The 22,885-nt window shown below is 42.4% G+C and overlaps 1 protein-coding gene across 1 annotated transcript; it reads left to right on the top strand.

Annotated features, from left to right (window-relative positions):
• Positions 1-1,159: 1,159 nt before the first annotated feature.
• Positions 1,160-22,885, top strand: IREB2 (iron responsive element binding protein 2). Its single transcript, NM_001031454.2, has 22 exons — positions 1,160-1,217; positions 3,131-3,220; positions 5,972-6,137; positions 7,271-7,408; positions 9,335-9,556; positions 10,613-10,682; positions 11,855-12,038; positions 12,499-12,638; positions 13,347-13,518; positions 14,273-14,373; positions 14,935-15,051; positions 16,252-16,411; positions 17,208-17,343; positions 18,062-18,146; positions 18,735-18,891; positions 19,141-19,265; positions 19,523-19,627; positions 19,871-20,013; positions 20,743-20,890; positions 20,977-21,099; positions 21,752-21,937; positions 22,472-22,885. The coding sequence occupies exons 1-22, from the start codon at positions 1,199-1,201 to the stop codon at positions 22,580-22,582; spliced, it is 2,898 nt and encodes a 965-aa protein (NP_001026625.2). The 5' UTR covers positions 1,160-1,198; the 3' UTR covers positions 22,583-22,885.

The following is a 22,885-nucleotide window of genomic DNA, read 5'->3' as shown; positions in this document are numbered from 1 at the left end:
GTGGAGGCGAGGTGGTGAGGACTGCACAACGAGGGAAGTTGAGCAGCAGGAACAGAAGTAGGGCTCAGAGCTCGTCTAAGCATCTTTGATCACTCTCTGACACACCGCCTCCAATGAGACTTGCTGTAGTCTAGCGTGGATTTTGCTCCATCTCCAGGAGGCAGATGCCATCTGCAGGAGCCACTCGAATCAGCCTCCTGGAGGCTACAATGGCTGTGGAAGGAAGATTTAATTCTAGCTGCCGAAGAGGCACCAGAGAGGACACAGCCCGCATCCCTGCCTGCCCCTGAGAAGGAAGCACAGCCCCTGTTGGTGGCACCGGCTGCAGTGTGGGGTCTCTGAGAGGCAAACTGGTTGGCTCAGGTGCCGCTCCAGTTTTAGGGTGCAGACTGAAGGTCTCTCCTGGTAGAGCTTTTCAGGACTTAGATGGGAAGACTGGAATCCCCTCTCGGACCCTCTTGGGTTCTCCTGAATCCACAAGTGTGGGGATTCTTACCTCGTCCTGACTTGAGGAGCATTTGCTAAGAAACGATGTGGTGTTCTCCTTTCAGACTGATATTGGTTTTATTAGCTTCACGAGTTGGATTTTATCTCGCTAAAAACCCGATTCAGTGCACACAACGCCCTTCTTCCTCCCGTTGTCTCTGGGATCAGTCTTTGTGTATGCGCAGACCCTGCAGAGCAACTTCAAAATGGTCTGTTTCAAAGGAAACACGTTTACTCTGCTAAACACCATTGGAGCAAATAAACTAATCACAACGACAAGCGGAATTGCTATCGCTGAATCACGTATAAACACCAGCCTGAGGTCATCAACACCCCAGGGATGAGAAATCAGCGTTACTCCTCAGTGGAGCCTTCGCACGGTGAAGAACGCGACGCCCCGCCTCACCTCCGCCACGTCCCGCCCTCCCGCCGGCGAAGCCCTGCCCCCCGGCCGACGTCATTAGACCCGCAGCTATCGCGAGAGAGGACTGCCTCTGTGCCCTCACTCGCCCACTTCCGCCCGTCGCTCGAGATCTCGCGACACCGCACGTTCCTCGCGCAGCCGCACGACCGCGAATCTCGCGAGCGGCGAGGAGGCAGGTGGGAGCCGGGCGGGGGCGGTGTAATCTCGCGAGAGCTGAGCCGCCCCGCCCGGGCCCGCTCCCCCCGGCGCCCCGCTCCCCTCTCCGCAGAGCTAATATGGTCGCCGGCGATGGACGCTCTCAGGCCAGGTCAGTGCGAGCGGGCCCGCTGCCGTCTGCAGGCCGACCGCGCTCTCGGGGGCTGTGCCGCTTCACTGGCGGGACCCTCGCGCCTCGCCTCGGCCCCTCCGTCCGGCCGGCGGTGCGGCGGTCCCGGCCCGGCTGGAGCGCGGCCCCCGCTGAGGGGAGGAGGAGCGCGCAGCGCTCTTTGCGCGCGCCGGCGGCCGCTGTGCGGGAGCGCTGTGTGGGGGGAGCAGGGCTGGCCGTGCCCCGCGCTGCTGCGGGCCCCCCCGGTACCGCCCCGCCGGAGCCGCTTTGTTCGCCGCTGCTCAGCGCCGGCCCGGCCTCCTGCCGCCCCGCTCGCCCTCCGTTATCCCTGACCGCCGCCGTCGGGCCTCTCCCCGTTCTCAGGTGCCCGGTGCTCGCCGTAATTCGGGGCCGCGCTGGTTGGGTGCCCGCGGCGCAGCCTTTGTCAGCTGCCCGTGCTTTGCGGTGGTGTTGTGGCTGCGGCGCGTTACGATGGAACCGAGCGGCAGACAAAGGGCGGTGTTGTGGAGCGGTGCTCTGTGCCGCTCTCGCGGTGCGGCCCCGCCATGGCACAGCCGGATCCATTTTCTCCCCGCTCTTTGTGGTCCGGATTTTAATTCCGTGAGCTTCGATGTAATTCTTCGGGTTTGATGAGCTGTCATTGGTGCTGCCCGTTTAGTATGCTGGCGATTGGATTAAAACGTTTATTTTGCGAGCTGGTGGTCTTCTTGACGAGGCATTTTTGCTTAATATGTCGGGTCTGTTCTTGTCTCTTGCTTGTTGTCAGCCTAGCACATCATGAGTTATGCTTTGTAATATATCTATCCCTTATCTGAGTCATTAAGTCCATTCCGTAGATGGTCAACGAAGACAATAAAGGTCAAACGTGTGTTAAGGCTTCTGACTACGCTGGTGATTTGCATGACCTGTGCATACCTGGTAATATTAACGTTCATCTTAATCACACAGCTACCTCATCAAGTGTCTTAATCCATTTAAAACATCTCCATATGTAATTTACATAAAACCCCCAGAGGAGTATTATTTTTGGTAAAATCAGAAATGAAAACTTGGTGTAGAGAGCCTTCTATCAGTGAGCAAGCCTTCTGTGGTCGACACGCCCAAGGGCCGGGATGCCTTCCAGAGAGACCTGGGCAGGCTGAGCTGTAGCCGGGAGAACCTCATGAGGTTCAACAAAGCCAAGTGCAGGGTGTGCATCTGGGTCATGGCAGCCCCCACTGTCAGTACAAGCTGGGGGATGTAAGGATAGAACGCAGCTATGCCAGCAGTGTGCTCTTGCAGCCCAGAAAGCCAGCCGTATCCTGGGTGCATCCAAAGCTGTGTGGCCAGCAGGGTGAGGGAAGGGTCTGCCTCTCTGCCCTGTGCTGTGAGACCTCACCTGGAGTGCTGCATCCAGATGTGGGGTCCTCAGCACAGGAGAGACATGGACCTGTAGGATTGCATCCAGAGGAGGGCCACAAAAATGACCTGAGCGATGGAACACCTCCAGGCTGAGAGCTGGGGCTGTGCAGCCCAGGGGCTCTGAGGTGACCTGAGAGTGGTCTGTCAATATCTAAAGAGGCTGTAAGAAAGAAGGAAAAAGAGCCTTTAGCAGGGTCTGTTGTGGTAGCACGAGGGGAAGTGGTTTCAAACTAGAACAGGGAAGATTTAGATTTGGATGTAAGGAAGTTCTTTGCACTAAGGGTAGCGAGGCACAGGCTCTCTGGTTGCCCCGATATGTGATGGGTGCCCCATTCCTGGAGACACTCAGAGTCAGGCTGGGGGATTCTGAGCACCTGATGGGGCTGTGGGTGTCCCTGTTCATTGCAGGGGAGCTGGACCAGGTGATCTTTTTCTCTTCCAACTCAGAAGATACTATGATAACTGTAACTCTGTTGTGTATTCTTCTTTTTCAGGAAGCCCTTACCAGCCCATAATTGAAGAACTAAGAAACTATCCACAAAAGAGGTTCTACAATGTCTCAAAGCTTGGAGGCACCAAGTATGGTAATGATAACTTCTGAGTTTGTAATGAGGGCACTACCTGCAGTAAATGTGCACCACTTACTGCTGTGAAGTGTTAGGAGGTGCAGCGAGTATGTGAGTTCTTAATACATGTACTTGAGAGCTTGTAATTTTCTACTCTATTATTGTTTTATGAAGTTGATTGATAGCTCTTGCAGTTGCTGTGGAAGGGTGAGTTCGGGTGGTGTACGAACAATCCTTAATCTCAGCATGTCATCAGGAGGCAATATATCACTGATACGTGCCCAAAAGATTTTTTTTTCTTTACTGGGCTCTGTGTCTGGATGCCTCCTAAAAAATAAAAAGCATTTGTTCAGTGATGTGGGATGGGGCAGAAATGCAGAAGGAGAGAGCTATAGGTCACCATCAGCTGGAATGGGTTCTACTCTTGAAGGTGATCAGAACATATTTTTGTTACTCCCTTAGCTTTCATGTTAAACTCCTAAGATACTTGAGGTACATATTAGAGGTATTTGGGATCTTCTCTCAGTTATGCTGTTTGATGAAGATACATTTCTTAATTAGAAATTGCAGAGGGTATTTCACCTCAAGCCCATGTTTGACAGCTGTAATTAGGTCCCTGTTTTTAAAGCAGAGAGGGAGGAGCTCTTTCTCGTGCAACAATGGCTGCTGCAAATTTTGTGCAACAGTTGTGTGCTCTTGCAAATTTCTAATGTAATACTGGAGTTAATCTTTCAAATGAGCGTGAGAAAGGGCAGAATGTTTCTGTTGCTTTGTCTGAGAAGAGGCAGTGGAGTGGTAGCAGCAAAACCAGTCCATTCTGTAGGTTTCTTTTTTTTGGAGGGGCCTGTAGTGAAAGTTCAAACAGAAGATACTGCTTTCTATCTAAGATGTGCAAATAAAGATTGGAGCAGCAGAGGAATTTGAAAATATTCACAGAATGAATCCAAGCAGAATAGGTTCAGGTGGTCTTTCTCTTCCAATAGAAATCGATGGGCAGAAGTTGGAAGCCTTATATTTAACTGAATATTAGAAAAATATTGAGTTTAGGTGCACTGTGGATCATTATGATTAGAAATCCATTATCTGGAATTGTTAATTGAATTTGTTGCTAGAGCATTAATTTTGGTTCTTGCCTGTTTGCCCTCTGCCTTGGGGCTTCTGACCATGGTCTGACAATAAGTGCCTGTTCAAGTTAATCAGATTTCTGATGCAACTGTTAATTCATTTATTTGCCGATTTGTTTGGGAGGAGAAATCTGATTTATTTTTTTTCTAGTGTTGAAGATAATAATCTGTTGTGGGTAAAATGGTAGCTGGGAAGATCTTGGAATGTGTTGGGGTAGAAGGGACAACTGGGCTTCTAGGCCTGCATCAAGGCTAGACTTGGACAGCCTTTCTCACTTCAGTCTCCAAGGATGGGGGTTCCACTGTCTCTCATAATCCTGTGCTTACCCATCCTACCTGCTACATCACCTTCTTTCTATCTGACTGTGGTATCTATTTCCTGCACCTTCTGGCTGTTTTTGTGCTTTCATCATGCACTTCTTAAAAGGCAGGCTTCACCTTCTCTGCAGTTCCCATTGGACTGTGAAGGACTACCATTAGTGCACTTAGCTTTCTCTCCTCAGATCCAGCAAACGGAGCTCTCTTGCAGCTCCGTGACACATTCTGCAGCCCCATAACCATCTTAGTGGCCTTTCACTGGGTATGCTTTGATTTGTTGAGATCTCCTGTGTTCTGGGAGGCCCCCAGATACTCTGCTAGTTTGATAGCCCCTGGTAGAGTGAAGTAGTCCATCCTCCATTGCTGATGGCTGCTACCTGGTCCACTGTACAGTTATCAAGGGGATGCTGCTTTGTATCTGTAAGAAATAAGTCAAGCAAATTTGTTCTGCTAATTTGACTTGTAAGTAGAATGGTGATATTACAGTTGGTTCAAATATGGTTTTGATGATCCTTCTATATTGTTATGAATGACTTGTCTAGTTAGACAACAGTAGATACCTCACTGAGATGCATGATGAGAACAGTGACTCTTTATTAGCAGCTTGTGGATGAACTTACTGATCAGCAAATGTTTTCTTAACCCTCAACTGAGTTGTTCAACCCCCTTCCTGCAACTAACTTGTTCATACTTCTCACTATTATCAAGTTATCTGCCTGCTTGAATTATGATGAAAGGAATGATATGTGGTGGAAAATGTGAATTCTTTGTTTGCAGTGAATAGTGATGCTTCTCCTTTTCTCCCAGGTTTTTTTTCTTTCTCATTTCCAGTTCCCTCAGTTTTACCATGCCAGGAAGCTGTTTCTTCTCAGTACCTCAGCCCAGATCAGAGACAAAGCACTGGAAGTTACGTTTAGTGAAATGTTGTTCTTTGTGTTTTATGAAATGTTTAATTTCATGGCACATATCAGAAGAGGTGTTGCCTTTCTCCTGTTCTATTTGATTGGTAACCCCAACTCTAGATACCTCCTGTACACCTCCTGCCAGGACAGCATACCTTCCTAACTGCTGCTGGCATAACGCAGTGCAGTCAAACATTGCTATCTTCAGATATAACTCATCATCTGTAACGTACACACTGTACCATTCCATATTCTATAATGAAGATCAAACCCAAAAGCAACTAGACAGTTTGTTTCCCATAGCTCTCTTCCTTCTGATTTGTAGTGAAGTGGACCTCCTTAGAAATGTGAAATAGTGATTTATGAAGACATAAACAAGTTGGGGGTGTTGTACTAATTAAGCTGGTTATTTTGTGTTGCCCTAGATGTTCTGCCTTATTCCATACGAGTGTTGTTTGAATCCAGCATCCGTAACTGTGATGGCTTCTTGGTGAAAGAAACAGATGCTATGAACATTTTAGACTGGAAAACAAAACAGAACGATGTCGAAGTGCCCTTCTGTCCTGCCAGAGTTGTTCTTCAAGATTTTACGTAAGTACAGTGTTTGCATATGTGAGCGCCTGGAAAAATGTCAAATCATCTGTGAAAACTCAGTGAATAGCATGTGTACTTCAGCTGGGGAATAAACAGCACCTAGCTGTTGGATATTGAAGCTTCTCTCTTTGTCAGTAGAAATGCATGCACTGCTTCTGCTATTCAGCAGAGACATCACGATTACATGAGGTACAAGAAGAGGAATTGTTCCTTAGTGTGCCTTGGTTTTAGTGAGGGTTGGTGAAGGTGAAGCTGTTGGCCTGCAGTGGATGTTTGGTGGATTAGTGCCAAAACACAAATGGAAATGGAGGCATTTAGATTGTAGCCAGATGGCTGACAGTTCATTGAGACACAGAGTTTGTGCTGCAGACAACTGGCGATTAAATGCTGCGTGCTCCACCAGTATGCGTAATCCAGTTGAAACAATGAATAATGCATATATTAAGGTCTCTGAAGATAATAACTTGATGTGGTTTGAGTATAGCGTAGCTGTAGGGACTGTCCTTCAGCAACTTGTAAATGTTAAATTTAAGATGTCTTGGAGACTAATTAACGATGTATTTATGAACAAGGGGGTTTTAGAAAGAAAGCGATGGTAATGAAGTAATGAGTTATCAGGCAAAATAAAAATGATTTAAGTAATGCTGTGTTCTCTCTTCAGTTGTGTGCTTTAAGTATACTGATCAGTGTGATAGTAACAAGAGTATTGGCTTCTGTACTATGCTGTGAGCTTCAGAAATGACCGTCTCTGTAAGAAGAGTGGCAATATATACTGAGGTATTGAAGTATAGCTTGAGCAGTGTTCATATAAGTCTTTATAAGGTAATAAGCACCTGAAAGTGATTTTTAAAGTGAAGAACATTATGCTTCAGAAGCACAGCAAGGCAAAAGAGCAAATATAATGGTTTTCTTGAAGGTGTTGCTGTGTTTTTAGGTCTGTTACCTTAAAACACGCTGTTGCTTGTTGTGAATTAGTGCTGACTCTGTTCACTTCTAAAATTTGGAGAATAAAATAGCAGGGTTTTAACTTCTGAAATGGAACTCAAATAGATGTGGGCTTACAAAGAGGTTTGTGAGTTTGGTACATGTGTCCCACGTTACTGTGCTACTTTGCTTTTGTTCTCTGTTAGCGGAATTCCAGCGATGGTGGATTTTGCTGCCATGAGGGAAGCAGTAAGAAATGCTGGAGGAGATCCTGTGAAAGTCAATCCTGCCTGCCCAACTGATCTCACTGTTGACCATTCTTTGCAGATTGATTTCAGCAAATGGTAACGTATCTCTTTTCTTCCCTTTTCATGAACCACGCCCTTTACCGTATATTAAACTGTCAGTTTACCCTGGTAAATCACTTCTCAAGTCTGGATCCTTGAAACTAGACCTGATAGGACCTGAAAGAGAACTGGTTAAAAGTGGACAAAGTAATACTGTAGAAGGAGAGAATGTTTTGGAGGTGTTATGCTTGGAGCTGACTTGGTGACCCAAATTCTGGGCAAGAAATTGCAGAAATAAACTGGATTCGTCATGGTTTCCAGAAAATAGCACGTCTCAAGAGAATGAGGTAGAGTGGCTGTAATTTTTGCTTTGTGATATTCCTGCTGTTAAAAATTATTTTCTTGATTAGCATTGAATGCGAGTGCCTTGTCACAGCTCTGGAGAAATGGCTTGGCAATCCTATTGGATGCACTGAAAGATTGCAGTTTCAGCTTGTAAGTTACGACTGTGACTTTATATTGGCCTTGATTTTACTGCAGATGAAAAAAGGGCCGTGGAGACAGCATACTTGTAGGAGTCTGGCTAAGTATTATGTCTGGAAGACTGACAGCCTGGTTTTCTTCTCCTGACAGGCAGTAATGTGATGAGAACAGCCTGGGGCTGCCTTGCACTAGAAAGATAATGCTGCAGAAGAAAACGTGAATTTTATTCCACGTTTGCTGAACGCTTCTCATAATGTAGTTCCCTTCCGCTCCTACCCCCATTCATCACAGAGCCTTCCCAGAGTCATGCAGAACTGTGTAAATTGCTTGAGCTCCTCCTGAATTCCTAAAGATTCGGGAGAAAAAGCCTGTAGCAACTGGGTGTGGGTGTATGAGGTGTCCTTCTGTAGGTTGTCCAGGTACATACAGGATTTCAGCTGGGTTAGTAGCTGAAAAGCAAGAAGGTATGAAGTGCTGTTGCATGTATGGTGTTGCAGTTCTCTGTTCTGCCCATTCTTGTGTCTGGAGGGACAGCTGACTCGATTTCAATGGGGCTAGCCTGAAATTATCAGCAACACCAAGTGCTGGCAAGAGGTCTCGCAGCATGCCGCTTTGTAACGATAAAGCGTGTTACTGTCGTCGGGCTTCTGGAAGGCTTGCAGGATCTCAGCAGCTGCTGACCTATGATAAGAAACCCTTCTCCCCGGGGTGGTTTGTGCTGCTTTTATACAACTGCCATCTCCTGCTGATCGTAGGCTCATGGAATTAAAGCAAGGTATCCTCTAAGGCCCTGTAGTATTCTACCATTAGATAACTAAGGATCTTTGTGTGCTCCAGCAGCAGAGAGCAGGGGATTTACTTAAAATCAATGATTTGTTTTAAACATTTGAATATTTGCTAAATCATTCACCTTTCACCACAGCTACTTCCTTAGCTCCCATGGGAAAACAGTGTTGCACAAATATGGGTAGCATACTAAAAAACATAACCAAATTTCTTTGTTCTGACTGAGTTGATGTGAGCATCAAATGTAGCTGAACCTCTCATAATTCATATCAAAAACCACCTTGAATAGGAAAGCCTCATTTCTTTCCTTGAGAAGTCTTTGTCTTGTAAATCATTCTGACATGAATGTAATGGATGTGTAGTATTCCTCTGGAGTAAGAAATGTGGGCAGCACATCCCACTGCTTGCATGAGGCTCAACCCACCCCTTCAGATATTTAAGCCCTGAGTTTAGCCTTTGCAGTGGGATCTGTTGTGACCAAATGGAAGGAGTTAACGGTGTCAAATGGTGTCAAAGCTTCAGGCAATCCAGGGCAGTTCACTGTTGGTTATTACTCTGCTACATTTAAGCGAGCTTATTCAGTGAGAGCTAACTTTGCATTGGGATTGGAATAAAACAAGACCTATTCCTTCTTTTTTAAGTTATTTATCCACAAGGTTTGTGGGGTAGGGAGGGCAAACAAAACTGATATTCTTCTTCTGTTCACTGCTGCAGTGCAATACAGAACGCCCCGAACCCTGGGGGCGGTGAGGCGCAGAAGCCGACAGCAAAGCTTTCTCCGCTGAAGGGACAGCCACGGAAACTGCCGTGCCGGGGTCAGAGCAGCTGCAAGGGGCCCTGCAGTGCTGGAGAGCTGAGCCGCGCCTCGGGGCAGTTCTCTGCGCAGATAGAGAACACACCAATCCTCTGCCCTTTCCACCTTCAGCCAGTGCCTGAGTATGAAAACTTACTCCTTTGATTATTTGCATCGTTTTGTGTTGTAAAGCTCTGCTTGTGCAGTTTGTAGGGATGTGATTTGGTAAGCAGTGCGGATGGCCCTTTGTGTGACTCATGGCTGCTGTTTTTAATGGCATTTTGAGACTCCCCTTAATTACCAGATAAGCCTCAATGAAACATTGATTTTATGACTATAAGTAATTTTATTAACTTGTAGGATCCTTACAGGAGTTTCTAGCCTTTACAGACTAGCCTAAACATCACTTCTGTCTCACATTCCATCTGTCACTCAGCTGGAATCCACTGTACATTCTGCTTGTGTGTAATGGCACAGGGGAACATCGTCTGTTTCTTTTCCAGATTCCCAATATTATTAACAGTTCATCATGTCCATTCAATCTGCAACAATTGCATGTAATCTTCCTTCTTTCAGCTGCCATTCCTTTTCTCTCGTAGGCTCAGATATCTCTCTTTGTTCTCTCATGTTCAGATATCTATCTCTTTGTGCCTGACTGGTGTACAATTTAAAAGCTGGTTGTGTTTGTAATTTTATAGATATGCAAATATTTCTGCTCGGTACAGGTGTGGGAGTGCAGAATTAATGATGTTTTTGGCTATACTGATGCTTCTGGCAGGAAACCAGTGGTGTCATTTGTTAAGCTGCAGTTTAATGATGGCTGTCCTTCAGAACTCTGTAGAACAGTACACTGCTAACCTTCTGACACCTCACAGGTCATGGTGTGCAATAAGATACACCTCTGTAATATTGATGTGTATTCTTCCTGCTGCAAGGCACATATATTCATTGAACCACAGAATCATCACATTTGGTTTGGGCTGGAAGGGACCTTGAAGATCATCTGGTTCCAACCCCCCTGCTATATTCCCTTCCTCGTTCTCCTTCTCAAAGCAGAGGTTATTCCTCTTAAATTGTGGATTACTCCTTGGTAATGAATATTAGAATGTACTGTCTTTCATCAAACAAGCAAAAACAACTTGTTCTTCTGTACTTTGAAATAGTTTATGATAGTACTTGTAAACTTGCTGTCTTCCTAGGCCCGAGACAGTATTGAAAAATCAAGAGATGGAATTTGGCAGAAATAGAGAGAGGCTTCAATTTTTTAAGGTATGTCTGTGCACCTGTGCATTTAGTATATGGCATGTTTTGGTGGGTTTCAGATCTTGCTTTGTTTGTCTCCTGGTGTTCAAGTTTACATAACGAATGTAGCTTGTCAGGCTGTAAATCTGAGTTTAATGTGTGAGTGTAAAATGGGCTAGTAACAGGCTTATGAATTTCAGTTTAAAATTGCTAGACAGCAGAAGTTGTAGATTGAGTGTCATGTGAAGGGGAGAGAATATTTAAGTGTGATGTGAAAAAGTGGATACTGATTGGTTTGGTCTCCTCAGTGTGAGGGTATTGGACAAAGCAGACACTTAGGAAATATTAGTCTTGATTGCGGTTTAATGAACTCTGTGCTGTAGATCACAACGTGCTTTTTGGGTAACAAGTTTGGTTATCCGTGCTTGTGTTGCAAATCTTACTGAAGCTAGAAATATTAAATGGAAGCTGATATTGAAGCATTGCTACTCTCAGACTAGGCAACAGTGCCAGCAGACTTGTTTTGAATGCAAATCTTGTGGTATCTGCTTCCTTATAGCCAGGGGTTTGCAGCATTGGTGTTTGATCCTCATCCGCTAATTTAATGTGGTTTTGGAATCCAATGAAATGATCTAAAAATCTTTTCATGTAAATAGACAAGGAGACTTTCAGAAAAGCTGCAGGTCAGCTTGTATGTACAAATAGGGAAACCACCGAGCTGGGTTTTGTTACAAACCTCCATGGCAGTTTCTTTTGTAGCTATGTGGCATCCTGAGCTTGCATGTAATAAGGCACTTGTATAAGTTGCTTCCTTAGTCACACACAGGTATGTAAAACCTAAACTGAAATCTGTGATAGATGTTAATGCTGATTCTGTTGTCTAAATATTAGTCTTGGCTGTGCTTGAAAATCAGTTGTGTGAGCTAGAAATAAAGAGCCTTGTACAGCCCTGCACTTGGGAGTTAGGAACTATTGATTCAACCTTCAACAGATTTGAGTGTATGGGTTTGTTAACCATTTTAAGAAAGCATAGGATCTGAGGAACTCATGTAACTGCTGCTATAATGAGCATAAGGCACATAAATAGCAAGTACTATTGTGTTGCATATCAGCTTTGTTGTTTTAGTTGTGCTCCAGAAAGACTGGAATAAATCCCTGAGAAAAATCTCTCTCTCTTCCTCATTTTGGAAAAATAACAGTGGAGTTCAAAAGTTTTCAAGAATACTTCCATAATACCACCAGAGACTGGAATGGCACACCAGGTTAATTTGGAGTATCTATCAAGAGTTGTATTTGACGTGAAAGATTTCCTATATCCAGATAGCGTGGTTGGCACAGATTCTCATACAACCATGGTAAATGGCTTGGGTATCTTGGGCTGGGGTAAGTATGCTAACAGTAACTTGACAGCAGTTTGAAAGGCTTACTGAAGCATTACTGAAAAATACTTTCTTCCTACTTCCTAGAGTTGTTTCAGGCTCTGCTGTGAATTCTTCAGAATGTGTTTTTTTGTCTCGACTAACATTTCTTACCATCAAAAACCATTTGATGTAATTTAAAGAAAATTGCTTTTTGTGCGTGTACTATAAAGTTTGGATTAAGATCTTCATTGTGGAAAGTAAAACTTAGATATAGAATATCTTTCTAGTTAAGTGTGAAGTCAGACAACTTCAGCAGTAGTCTTGCTTGTTTTTTCATGTGCAAATATTTAATAGAAAACACCTGTATTTCTTGCTGTGGCCTCTAGATTTATAGGAAGAGTTTTATTAAACTTTAGAACTTAGAAATATTTAGTGTCTGTTTCCTTACGCTGATGAAAAACAAGGCAATATTCTCACTGCAGGTGTCGGGGGAATTGAAACAGAAGCTGTGATGCTGGGGATGCCGGTTACTCTCACTCTGCCTGAGGTGGTTGGGTGCGAACTGACAGGCACAGCCAGCCCACTTGCTACGTCCATAGACATTGTTCTAGGCATTACAAAGGTAAGTTCAGTGCCTGCTCAGACAAAGCCATCCGTGGGCTTTGAGAAGTGAAATCCTGGCAGGAATTTTGGCGTGCCTTTAGTTACAGTAATGCAGAAAGATTCCCACAATATTTAAGAGTTTTTACTTAAGAGTCCTCTGGAGTGTTTGTCTCTCATAGTGGATTGTTTATACGCTCTCTTAAAAAAAAAAAAAATAAAAGCCTATTTGTAGGAGAGAGAGCACACAGAATCCTTGTTTTCTATTTTTTTTCTCTATTTCTCTTCTTTTGACAGCACGTAGGCTTCTCTTCTAGCTCAAACTTCTTCTGGGTACCCTTTTTTTTCCTAAAGTGTTGCAACACAAAAGGCCCATCTGTAGTTATAAGCTGGTATAACTAAAAAATGTAGCTTCTGAAGCCAGGGCTTTGCCAGCATGGCACAAAACTTCCTGTTCTAGTCAGCTGAGAGCCAGTGTCAAAGCATTTAAGAGCTTTGGTTACTTTGAAAATGTTCTTTCTGGTGTGATGCTTTGAGAAGCGTTCATTTGTTTTTGCCTTGGACATCTGAAGAACACAACTGCCCCTAGAAGTGTGTCTTATGATGTCAACATCCAGCCTTGAATTTAGTACTCAGTCTCTCATAGATTGTGGGTTTTTTTTTTGCTATTTGCAAGAGGCATTGCTTCCATTGTTTCTTTGCATACTAAAAGTTGTGTTCTTTTAAACAGCATCTTAGGCAAGCTGAAGTCGCTGGAAAATTTGTTGAGTTCTTTGGGAGTGGAGTTTCCCAACTGTCTGTGGCAGATCGAACCACAATAGCAAATATGTGTCCCGAATACGGTGCTATTCTGAGCTTTTTCCCTGTTGATAATGTGACGTTGAAGCACTTAAGGCATACAGGTAAAGGTGAAGTCCTAGAAAGTCATTCACTGCAGAAGTTTCAGATATGTGGCAGTGCAAAATCAAATGTCCCTACAAAACCAAATCAAAATAATGAAACAGTGAATCAAAACACAGCATGTTTCTCATTTTTTTTCACTGTGATTTCTTCTATTTGAAGACTTCCACTGATACCTTAAATTAAGGCAGAAGGATATCCGTTTCTTGTCAAGCTAGAACTAATAGAGAAGATCACAGGGTAACAAATAGGCAAGAAGAAAGCTTACCTGGATGAGTAAGCCTTTCTGAAGCTGAAATCTGACATGTTTGAGTTAAGCATTCTTAATAACAAACGTGCATGGGTTGGTCAGCACAGAGCAAACAAATCAGATTTCTTAACAGTAGCCAGTAATGCTGGATATTATCAGCTAAACATGTGATCTGTCTTAAACAAGTAAATCTTAATATAGGAGGATCTTCATAAACTTAAGGGGCAAATCTGTAAGTTTAATTAGATGAAATTTCTGGTGTTTAAATAGCTTATTTTATTCCTTGATATGAAGAGGGGAAGTTGAATAAAAAAAAAAACCGAACCCCCCCAATATTTTATTTTATGTATCGTTCCTGAATAGTTCCTTTGGGAGTGTAATATGGAGTGGTGTGCCTTGAAAAAGAAGTACTTTGAATGTTCAAGGACAGATTTTGATTAAAAGTGTTAATTTCTGAGTTCTGGTGGGGTTTTTTATGCAGCTTTCTTATGTTTAATTTTACTAAGGTTTCGATGAGGCCAAGCTTGAGGTTATGGAAGCGTATCTTAAAGCTGTGAAGCTATTTAGAAATGGTGAGAGTTCTTCCAGAGAACCCGAGTATTCCCAGGTATGCTTGAAATGACTGATTGCTGTGTGTTTGGTTCTCATAACAAGTAACAGCTGTGGATTTAAGTTTCGTCTCCTGCTGTGATTTTTGGTACTTTAATGAAGTTGCATTTATTAACTCACATTTCTAAGCAGAGCATGTTTTCAAGGCATGGGCAGGCGTGGGGGAAAGAGGAGAAGTAGAATAATGTTCATTTCAACTAATAGATCTTGAATTCATGTCACTCCCAAGTACTTATGCAAGTCTAAGGGATGATGGGAACGTTAGGAGTAATGATAGAACACTTTGAGTAAGAACCTTTTGAAGGTTTGGCTGGATGGGCTGCTTTTACAGTGTAAGGCTGGATTCCATCTCAGAGGTGCCTCCTAACCTGGGCTTTCCTGTGAACAAGAGCCTGGTACAACGAGACAGCTTGGAACTGGAGGCTAGTTTTAATGTCTCAAAGCACTGACATTTTAAATGAAACAGGTTCTGAGCATCTCTACGGAGTGCATTAAATACAGTGTGAAACTGGGACTGATAATGCATGCTTTTCTTATTTTTATTTCTCTTTTTTTTTAGGTAGTGCAAATTAGTTTAAGTTCTATAATTCCACATGTCAGTGGCCCCAAGAGATCCCAAGATAGAGTGGCTGTCAATAACATGAAAAGTGACTTCCAAACGTGCTTAAATGAAAAGGTTTGTACAACTGTGTACTCTTCAAAAGGTACTTCTTACAATCCACATAAATGTTACTTATTCCCTGCACACCTGCTGAGCTCTACTTATTACTGTATGAACAGATAATCTGAAGAAAGTCTTCTGTTGCTTGACAAGAGTCCCTAGGGTAGTAGCTGGTAAATCCTAGGCGTGCTTGTCATAAACATGACACTGGAAAATCCTTACTTGACCAATTTAGGTTGCTAGGGAGGGAAAACATCAGAATTAACTAAGTTCAGGGAATATTTTAACTTCTTTCATCCACCTTAACTTAGCAAGGGATTTTTGCTTGAAGCTGAACTTCACTTCAGAGGGCACTCTTAAGCTCATTTTTTTGCTAAGTAATATGCATAGGTGTCTAAGAATACAGCTGATGTAGAAATGAGTGTTCATTTTTTAGTGTTCCTCACTAAAATTGAATCTAACAACAGCTTTAGATCAGAAATGTTTTCACTTAGTTTCAAAATTCTGTCTTGGCTTTAGCACTTCTGCTCATAATGAGATGTATGATACAGAATGGTCAGTTGTGGTGGGCAGAGATCATAGCTGATGGTGGGCAGCCTGGTCTGGTGGTTGGCAACCCTGCACATAGCAGGGGGTTGGAACTGGATGATCATTGTGGTCCTTACCAACCCAGGCCATTCTGTGATTATGATTATGGTAGATGACAACGCTGAGGAGCTGGAGGGCACAGTCTGCTTTTAGTTGCAATCCTCTTCCAAATAAAACCCTGGGTATGGCTCTAATTCTGAAAAAAGTGTGTGAAATCAGATGTATGCTCTTAAGGAATTAATCTGTCATTTGTAGCAGGAAGTATGTGTGAGATCAACCACACTTTGACTGGCATTTGTTCACAATTGTTGCAGTTAACATAATTATGAAGAAAGAAGAACACTGTATATATGGCAAGTGAGATGAAGTGAGGGCTTTTTTTTTTTTTTTTTAAATCTCTTTAAGGCTTCCTAATGGGATAGCTGAATATTCCTCTAAAGTAAGGATTCACTTCACCTACCTGCAGTATCATACTTTGTGTAGTGCAATGTTTGGATGGAGGTTGGCAGCCCTGCCTGTGGCAGGGGGGTTGGAGCTTGATGATCCTTAAGGTCTCTTCCAACACAAGCCGTTCTGTGGATTCTGTGAGCCTATAAATATTTGCTAATGTGCGTTTTTGTTACCTAGGCTGGTGTTAAAGGGTTTCAGATTGCAGCTGAGAAACAGAATGACGTTGTACCTGTTCAGTATGAAGGAAACCAATACGAGCTATCTCATGGCTGTGTTGTCATTGCTGCAGTCATCAGCTGTACAAATAACTGCAATCCGTCTGTCATGCTTGCTGCAGGTATGTTATGTCTGATGGAAGCTATGTGGACCGTATTGTTTTGCCATTATTTATCTTTACTTTTATAGATTCTCTGTAACGACTTGACCTCAGATTGTCACATAGCAGACTTGTAGTTTTAAACCTGTATGTTCTGGAGGTTATGCAATGCAAGTTTCTCTCCGATAATATAATCTCAAAGTTTGTGTCTTAAAGCAGCATTAATAATAGTAATTCCAAAATTATTTGGTAGCATTTTTACAGATAACTTTTAGGGCTGTCTTCAAATGGATGCACATGTGGACACAGTTGTGGCAGGAGGTAGGCGTTAGCTTTGCCTTCATCCTGGCTGATAATGGCTTGAACACTATGGTGTTCAGAAAATCAGATTGCTGAAAAATTGCCTTTTGCCTTTATCACCAGCTGAGGAGTTGGGGCCCTCCCATCATAAGCTGTGGTTAGTTTTCCCAGAATGGTTCCATCTGCTCAGACCTTGCTGTTTGCCTTCTGTGGCTCAGGCAGGCTTTCCTTTGAAGCTGTGTGCCCTGTGTCAGCGAATGAGCAGACAGTGCAGTACTGACTGCCAGCTAGAATGTGGGGAAATTTTTGTTAGAGAAAATGTGTACCTATGTAATAGGAGTGGGAACTGAAATCTGAATTATATTGCTGTGAATTAATAACTTTATTCACACAAGTAGTTGCTTCAATTTAATAAACTAAAGGTCCTATGTTCTTCTTTCAGCTTAGCTGAATAAGCTAGCATAATGTAGATGTTCTTTTAAGGGACATAAAAACAGGAATTGTCTTTTTTTTGTAGGACTTCTGGCCAAAAAGGCAGTTGAAGCTGGCCTAGAGGTGAAGCCCTACATAAGAACTAGTCTATCACCAGGCAGCGGAATGGTTACACATTACCTCAGTTCCAGTGGAGTATTACCATACCTCAGTAAGCTTGGGTAAGTTTTGATTCCTATTTGGATCTCTAGAGAATAGAATATGTGGGCTTTGTACAGGTTGGTAAATACACTTGCTCTGCTTTTTGGGATGGCTAATTCATAAGTTTGCTAGTTTGTCATTTAAATTTTGAGTTAGGTTGAAGTTAAGCTTCACTCCGTTTCGTTCCTACCTTACAACTTCACGATATGTATGTTTTTACCTTAGCTGAACTCTGGCTTTCAGTAACAAGCTGTGTGTGTAAGTGGCTTTCACAGAATGCACTTAGCCCTATATTCCAAAAGTGGAAGCTGGATGTGAATTCTTCAGGGCAGTCTGTTAGTCTTCAGCCTGTGTTGCTGTTGGGCATGCTTTTGGTTGCTCAGTAGCTGTAACAATTACACTGTCCACACAACTGTGCAGTGTGACAGAATCACTCTGTGAAGGATGTTACTGTCTTTGTTTTACCAGTACTTGCTGAACAGAAATATTTTACTTGGCTCAGGTTGATGGTTACATGAATATCAATCACCTTGTCTCTTGCCTGCATCCATGAGATACAGTGTCTGACATACAATTCCTAGAATGTCAAATTACCAAATGGGGAAAAGAGAAATTCCTCTTAGTGACTACAGCTTAAAAAAAAAAAAAAAAAAAAAAAAAAGGCTGGCAAATTGCTCTTCATCTTTTAAAGTGTAAAATAAATTTATGTGCTACTCTATTTTTTTTTTCCCAATGTAGGTTTGAGGTTGTTGGTTATGGGTGTTCAACATGTGTTGGAAACACTGCTCCCCTTCCAGAAGCCATCAGGAATGCAATAAAGCAGGTAGAGCTCTAAGGCTTGTTGAATATAGAAACACATATAGAAACATAACACCCTGTTAATTGGTAAAGAGATACAGTATTCTGTGCAAAAGGCACTTCATTCTTGTTTAGACTGTGGTGAGATGTTAGGCATCTGCTTTTCAGAGGGAGACAACAGTAATTGCTATGTTAAATAGGTATAACACGTACAATCTGTGTGGCATATAGATATAAATGCCAACATAAATACATAGAACCTAATCTTAGAAAGGATGTAATGTGTAGGGATTTTCAAGACTCATGTCCTGGGCTGGTTTGTATCAGCAGTGTGTAAACAGCTGCAGCATTTTTCTCCTATGAAATAGTAGAAAGATACAAGAAGTAAGACAGGACTTCCCTGAAGTGACTGGAGGGCGCATCAGTTAAAAGTTTAGGAACTCTTCATGGGAGAAGGGAGGACAGCACCGGAGACCAAAATGCCTTTGTGTCGAAGGTTTAGAATACATATGTAAAGTGGGATGGAAAAAGTGCATCTTAGTCAACAAAAAATAACGTAAGCTGTTGTGGTACCATGAGGTCCTAGAGAAATAACCAGGGGTCTGCCTTGCAGGGTGATATCATTGCCTGTGGAGTGCTGTCTGGAACAAAGAACTTTGAAGGACGTCTCTGCGACTGTGTCCGTGCCAACTACCTTGCGTCTCCCCCACTCGTAGTTGCGTATGCTATTGCAGGCACTGTTAGAATAGACTTTGAGACTGAGCCTTTGGGTGAGTCTTCTTTACCTCTTATATTTCTGCTTCTAATGCATGCCTAGAAGGGGGTTTCTTCCTGTGCATTTCAACATACATCAACAGTACATTTAAAGAGAAAGCACGGCAAGCTTTGGTGTTATTAAAAAAAAATTAATCCACAGATACAATTCTCTGAAAAGCTGTGTGTCTGTATATATGAATGTATGTATAATAACAGCCTGAAAGACTTTTCTTCGTTAGCATTCTGCTTAAAACCTTGTTCAGGCACTGGCTTTAATGGCAGAAGTATCTACTTAAGGGATATTTGGCCCACAAGAAAAGAGCTACACACAGTGGAGGAAGAATGTGTGATATCATCTATGTTTAAGGAATTGAAAGAAAAAATGGAGGTGAGGAATGGTCTTTTATTCTAAATAAGAGTGCATTTCATCCTTTATAATATTTTGTTTGAATATAATTGGATTGCCACTTATTTCCATTACACTAAATTAGAATTCGACTGATACGCATATCATGTATTAATAATAGCCAGTAAGGTAACTTATAGCATGTAACAAGTTCAAAAGAAGATCTCCAGTAAGTCTTCATTTTCAGAATGTCAGTAGGCCATAAATCAATATCTCTGGTTTTGATTACTTCTGTGTAGAAAGGAAACAAACGATGGAATTCACTGGAAGCACCTGAGTCACCTTTATTTCCCTGGGACTTGAAATCCACTTATATCAGATGTCCTTCCTTCTTTGATAAACTTGTGAGTATGTTGGATCTACCCACCATGTACAAGTAAAGGAGCAGCTATTCCAGTAATGCTTCACCATATAAGTAATATATTTTATCATCAATAATATTTCTCAGCCCTCTAAATGCTGTTTGTATATCTGGAACGAGTTGAGTCTGTGTATCAATGTATCTTAATGTTTGCAGAAATATTTTTGTTTCTAAGGCTTTTGGTAGGGGAAAAAAAAACCACTGTTTTGTTTCCCTTCCTCCCTAGGCCAAAGAACCAGTTTCGCTGCAGCCGATTGAAAATGCCCACGTCTTGCTGTATTTGGGAGATTCTGTAACTACAGATCACATATCTCCTGCTGGAAGCATTGCAAGGAGTAGTGCTGCTGCTAAGTACCTGACTAACAAAGGGTAAGGTTTGCCCTGAGCCTCCTCTTCTCCAGTCTGACCCATCCCAGCTCCCTCAGCTGCTCCCCATAACACTTGTGCTCCAGGCTCCTCACAGCTCTGCGGCTCTCTTCTGGACACGCTGTAGGGCCTCAATGCTCTTCTTGTAATGAGGGGCCCAAATCTGAGCACAGTACTCAGGGTGTGGCCTCACCACTGCTGAGTACATTGTAAAGCTGTATTATGATCAGTATCAACGGAGCGTGACAAAGCAATAGCTGTTTCCAACTTGCATGCCATCTGAATGAGCAGTGTTACAAGAAAGGAAAAAATTAATAAACCTTTACTCCTAAGTTTGTCATTTGATTTGAGTAAAGCTGCGACTTTTGTTGCAATGTTTATTGATGCATATGCTGTTAGAGGATTAGTAAACATGCTTCTTTACTTTGGCAACTCCTGAGCTGGAACAACTGCTTCGTGATTCTTCTGTAAGTACTGCACTGTTGTTCATAATGCTCCATAATGAAGTAATAGATGATGCATTTAAAATTGCAGCTTTACTTACGAATAATCTAGCAATTATTTACATGTTCATGATTTATCGTGACTGTATTTGATAAATGGTTCTTTACATCCTGTGCTGATAACGCAGTGGTATTGAGCGATGCTGCAGTACTCAGAATAATCATAGTGCTGCTTTAAAGCAAATCATTTCTGAAACAATGGTTTCCTGTTTCAATGTTTTCATTTTAGACTCACACCTCGGGAATTCAACTCGTATGGCGCTCGACGGGGTAACGATGCTGTGATGACGAGGGGTACATTTGCTAACATCAAGCTTCTGAACAAGTTCATAGGAAAACCAGCTCCTAAAACAATTCACTTCCCATCAGGACAAACGGTAAGAACGCTTACAAAACTGCTTCAAAATTATGATATGTATTAAGATCTCACTCACTCAAGCTGTTTAATTTTGTTGTTCCACAGCTAGATGTGTTTGAAGCAGCAGAATTGTACCAGAAGGAAGGCATTCCTGTAATTATTTTAGCAGGAAAGAAGTACGGACTGGGCAGCTCGAGAGACTGGGCAGCAAAAGGGCCTTTTCTACTGGTACTGCTAGTTTGGTTTTTGATATCTGTGGTTTTTGGTGTTGTGGGGTTTTTTATTATCTAAAAATATTTTATAATGTTTAATTTGGGGCATAAACATTTAGAAACTGTATGCAAGGTTGAATGCAATGCTGCATTTTACTTAACAGTAATTTATGTTAAAACCTTCGTGGAGGAGGGTGACTCGTCAGAAGGGTAACTCTGAATTTGGTGACCATGTAAGATCATTTAGGTCTCCAGACTTCTTGAGATAAATGAGACATCCAGTGCTGGCCTCTGATTGGATTCTGTAGAGTATTTGGAGGCTTTTAGAGTTTTGTTAATAATAAACTAATTTCCAGTAATATTCAGGATATGTTCTGAGTTAGCCAGTTATTTTTGTACAGCACTGGAATAAAGGAAGCAACTGTATTCCCTGTCAACTACAGCACAGTCACTATGCATTCTGAAACTGTTTCATACTGTATGGGTTTACTGAGGTTTATTTGCTGTTGTCTAGCTGTGAAGCTAAAACGTTCCCTGTGTGCAGGCCTCATACAAAGTGCCTGTACACTTGAATTGCAGGGCTTTCTACATAAAAATATTTGAAGCTCACTTTTGCATTTAACTTTGACTGATTGTACTGAAATACAAAATTGCTTGTATCTTTGCAGGGTGTTAAAGCTGTCCTAGCTGAAAGCTATGAAAAAGTCCATAAAAGTCAATTGATTGGAATTGGCATAGCTCCACTTCAGTTTCTTCCTGGAGAAAATCCAAATACTTTGGGTCTCACTGGCAGAGAGCAGTTCTCTATATTATTCCCTCCAGAGCTGTCACCCAAAATGACTTTGGATATTAAGGTATATCTGCAGTATCTTTGAATTTCTTATTGAACATGCTTATGATTAACTTGTGCTTTCAGTCCTGATGATTAGAAGCAGGAAAAAAATGCTTAATCTTCTTTTAAAGTAAACTAATGGTTTGGCCTGAAGTTTGTACTGAAGTACAAACACGGGTACTGTATTAGAGTAGAACTGAGTCTCATCTCATTTGGGTTCTTCTGAAGACAAAGGCCCAATTATTTGAGGGAGGCTTCACCTTCCTATCCTGTGTCAGGTATCTGTATGGTATCTATATTTTGTGCCCTCTTAGGGAAATAGCTTTTTTGTTGCTAACAGTAGGTGTGCAGCACAGTCCCAACTGGGTCAAAACTGTGTGGTTGGATTCAGCCTTCATTCTGCTCCCAGCAGTGTCTCTGTTGTGCAGTGGCAGCTACTCAGATTGAATTAGTTTGTGTTAGGCAGAACTTGGTTCTAGTGTGCTAACTGAAAGTAAGCGAAGGGAAGTGAAAGGAAAACTCCTAATGGGTGTCTCTGTTTGCTTTTGTTTTGAAGACAAGCACTGGAAAAGTGTTCAGCGTGTTTGCCTTGTTTGAAAACGATGTGGAGATAACTTTATACAAAAATGGTGGAAGTCTAAACTTTGTGGCTCGAAGATTCTTATAGTAGCTACTGACTGTATGGGTACCTCGCACTAACTGGTAACTCTGAAAATGCCTTGTGTGAACCCAGGAATCTGTACTGTGGAACTGCAGACAGCCCTAGTGTGCTCTAAGTTACTTCGTCCATGGATGTAAAAGATTGTGAATCATTGTAACTGCAAACAAGATCCTTCCTGATTTTAAATAATATTCCAATGGTGCTATTAAACATTGCTAAAATTGACGTGTGTTGTGGCAGAGAGAGCTGTAAGTATGGAGGGGATGTTTTCTCAGACCATTTTGTAAATAAACCGTGTGAAATCTCAAA

This window comes from Gallus gallus, chromosome 10 (genome assembly GCF_016699485.2).
Source record: "Gallus gallus isolate bGalGal1 chromosome 10, bGalGal1.mat.broiler.GRCg7b, whole genome shotgun sequence".
Lineage (NCBI taxonomy): Eukaryota > Metazoa > Chordata > Aves > Galliformes > Phasianidae > Gallus > Gallus gallus.
The sequence above is the reverse complement of the archived record's forward strand: the minus strand, read 5'-3'. Positions and strand labels throughout refer to the sequence as shown.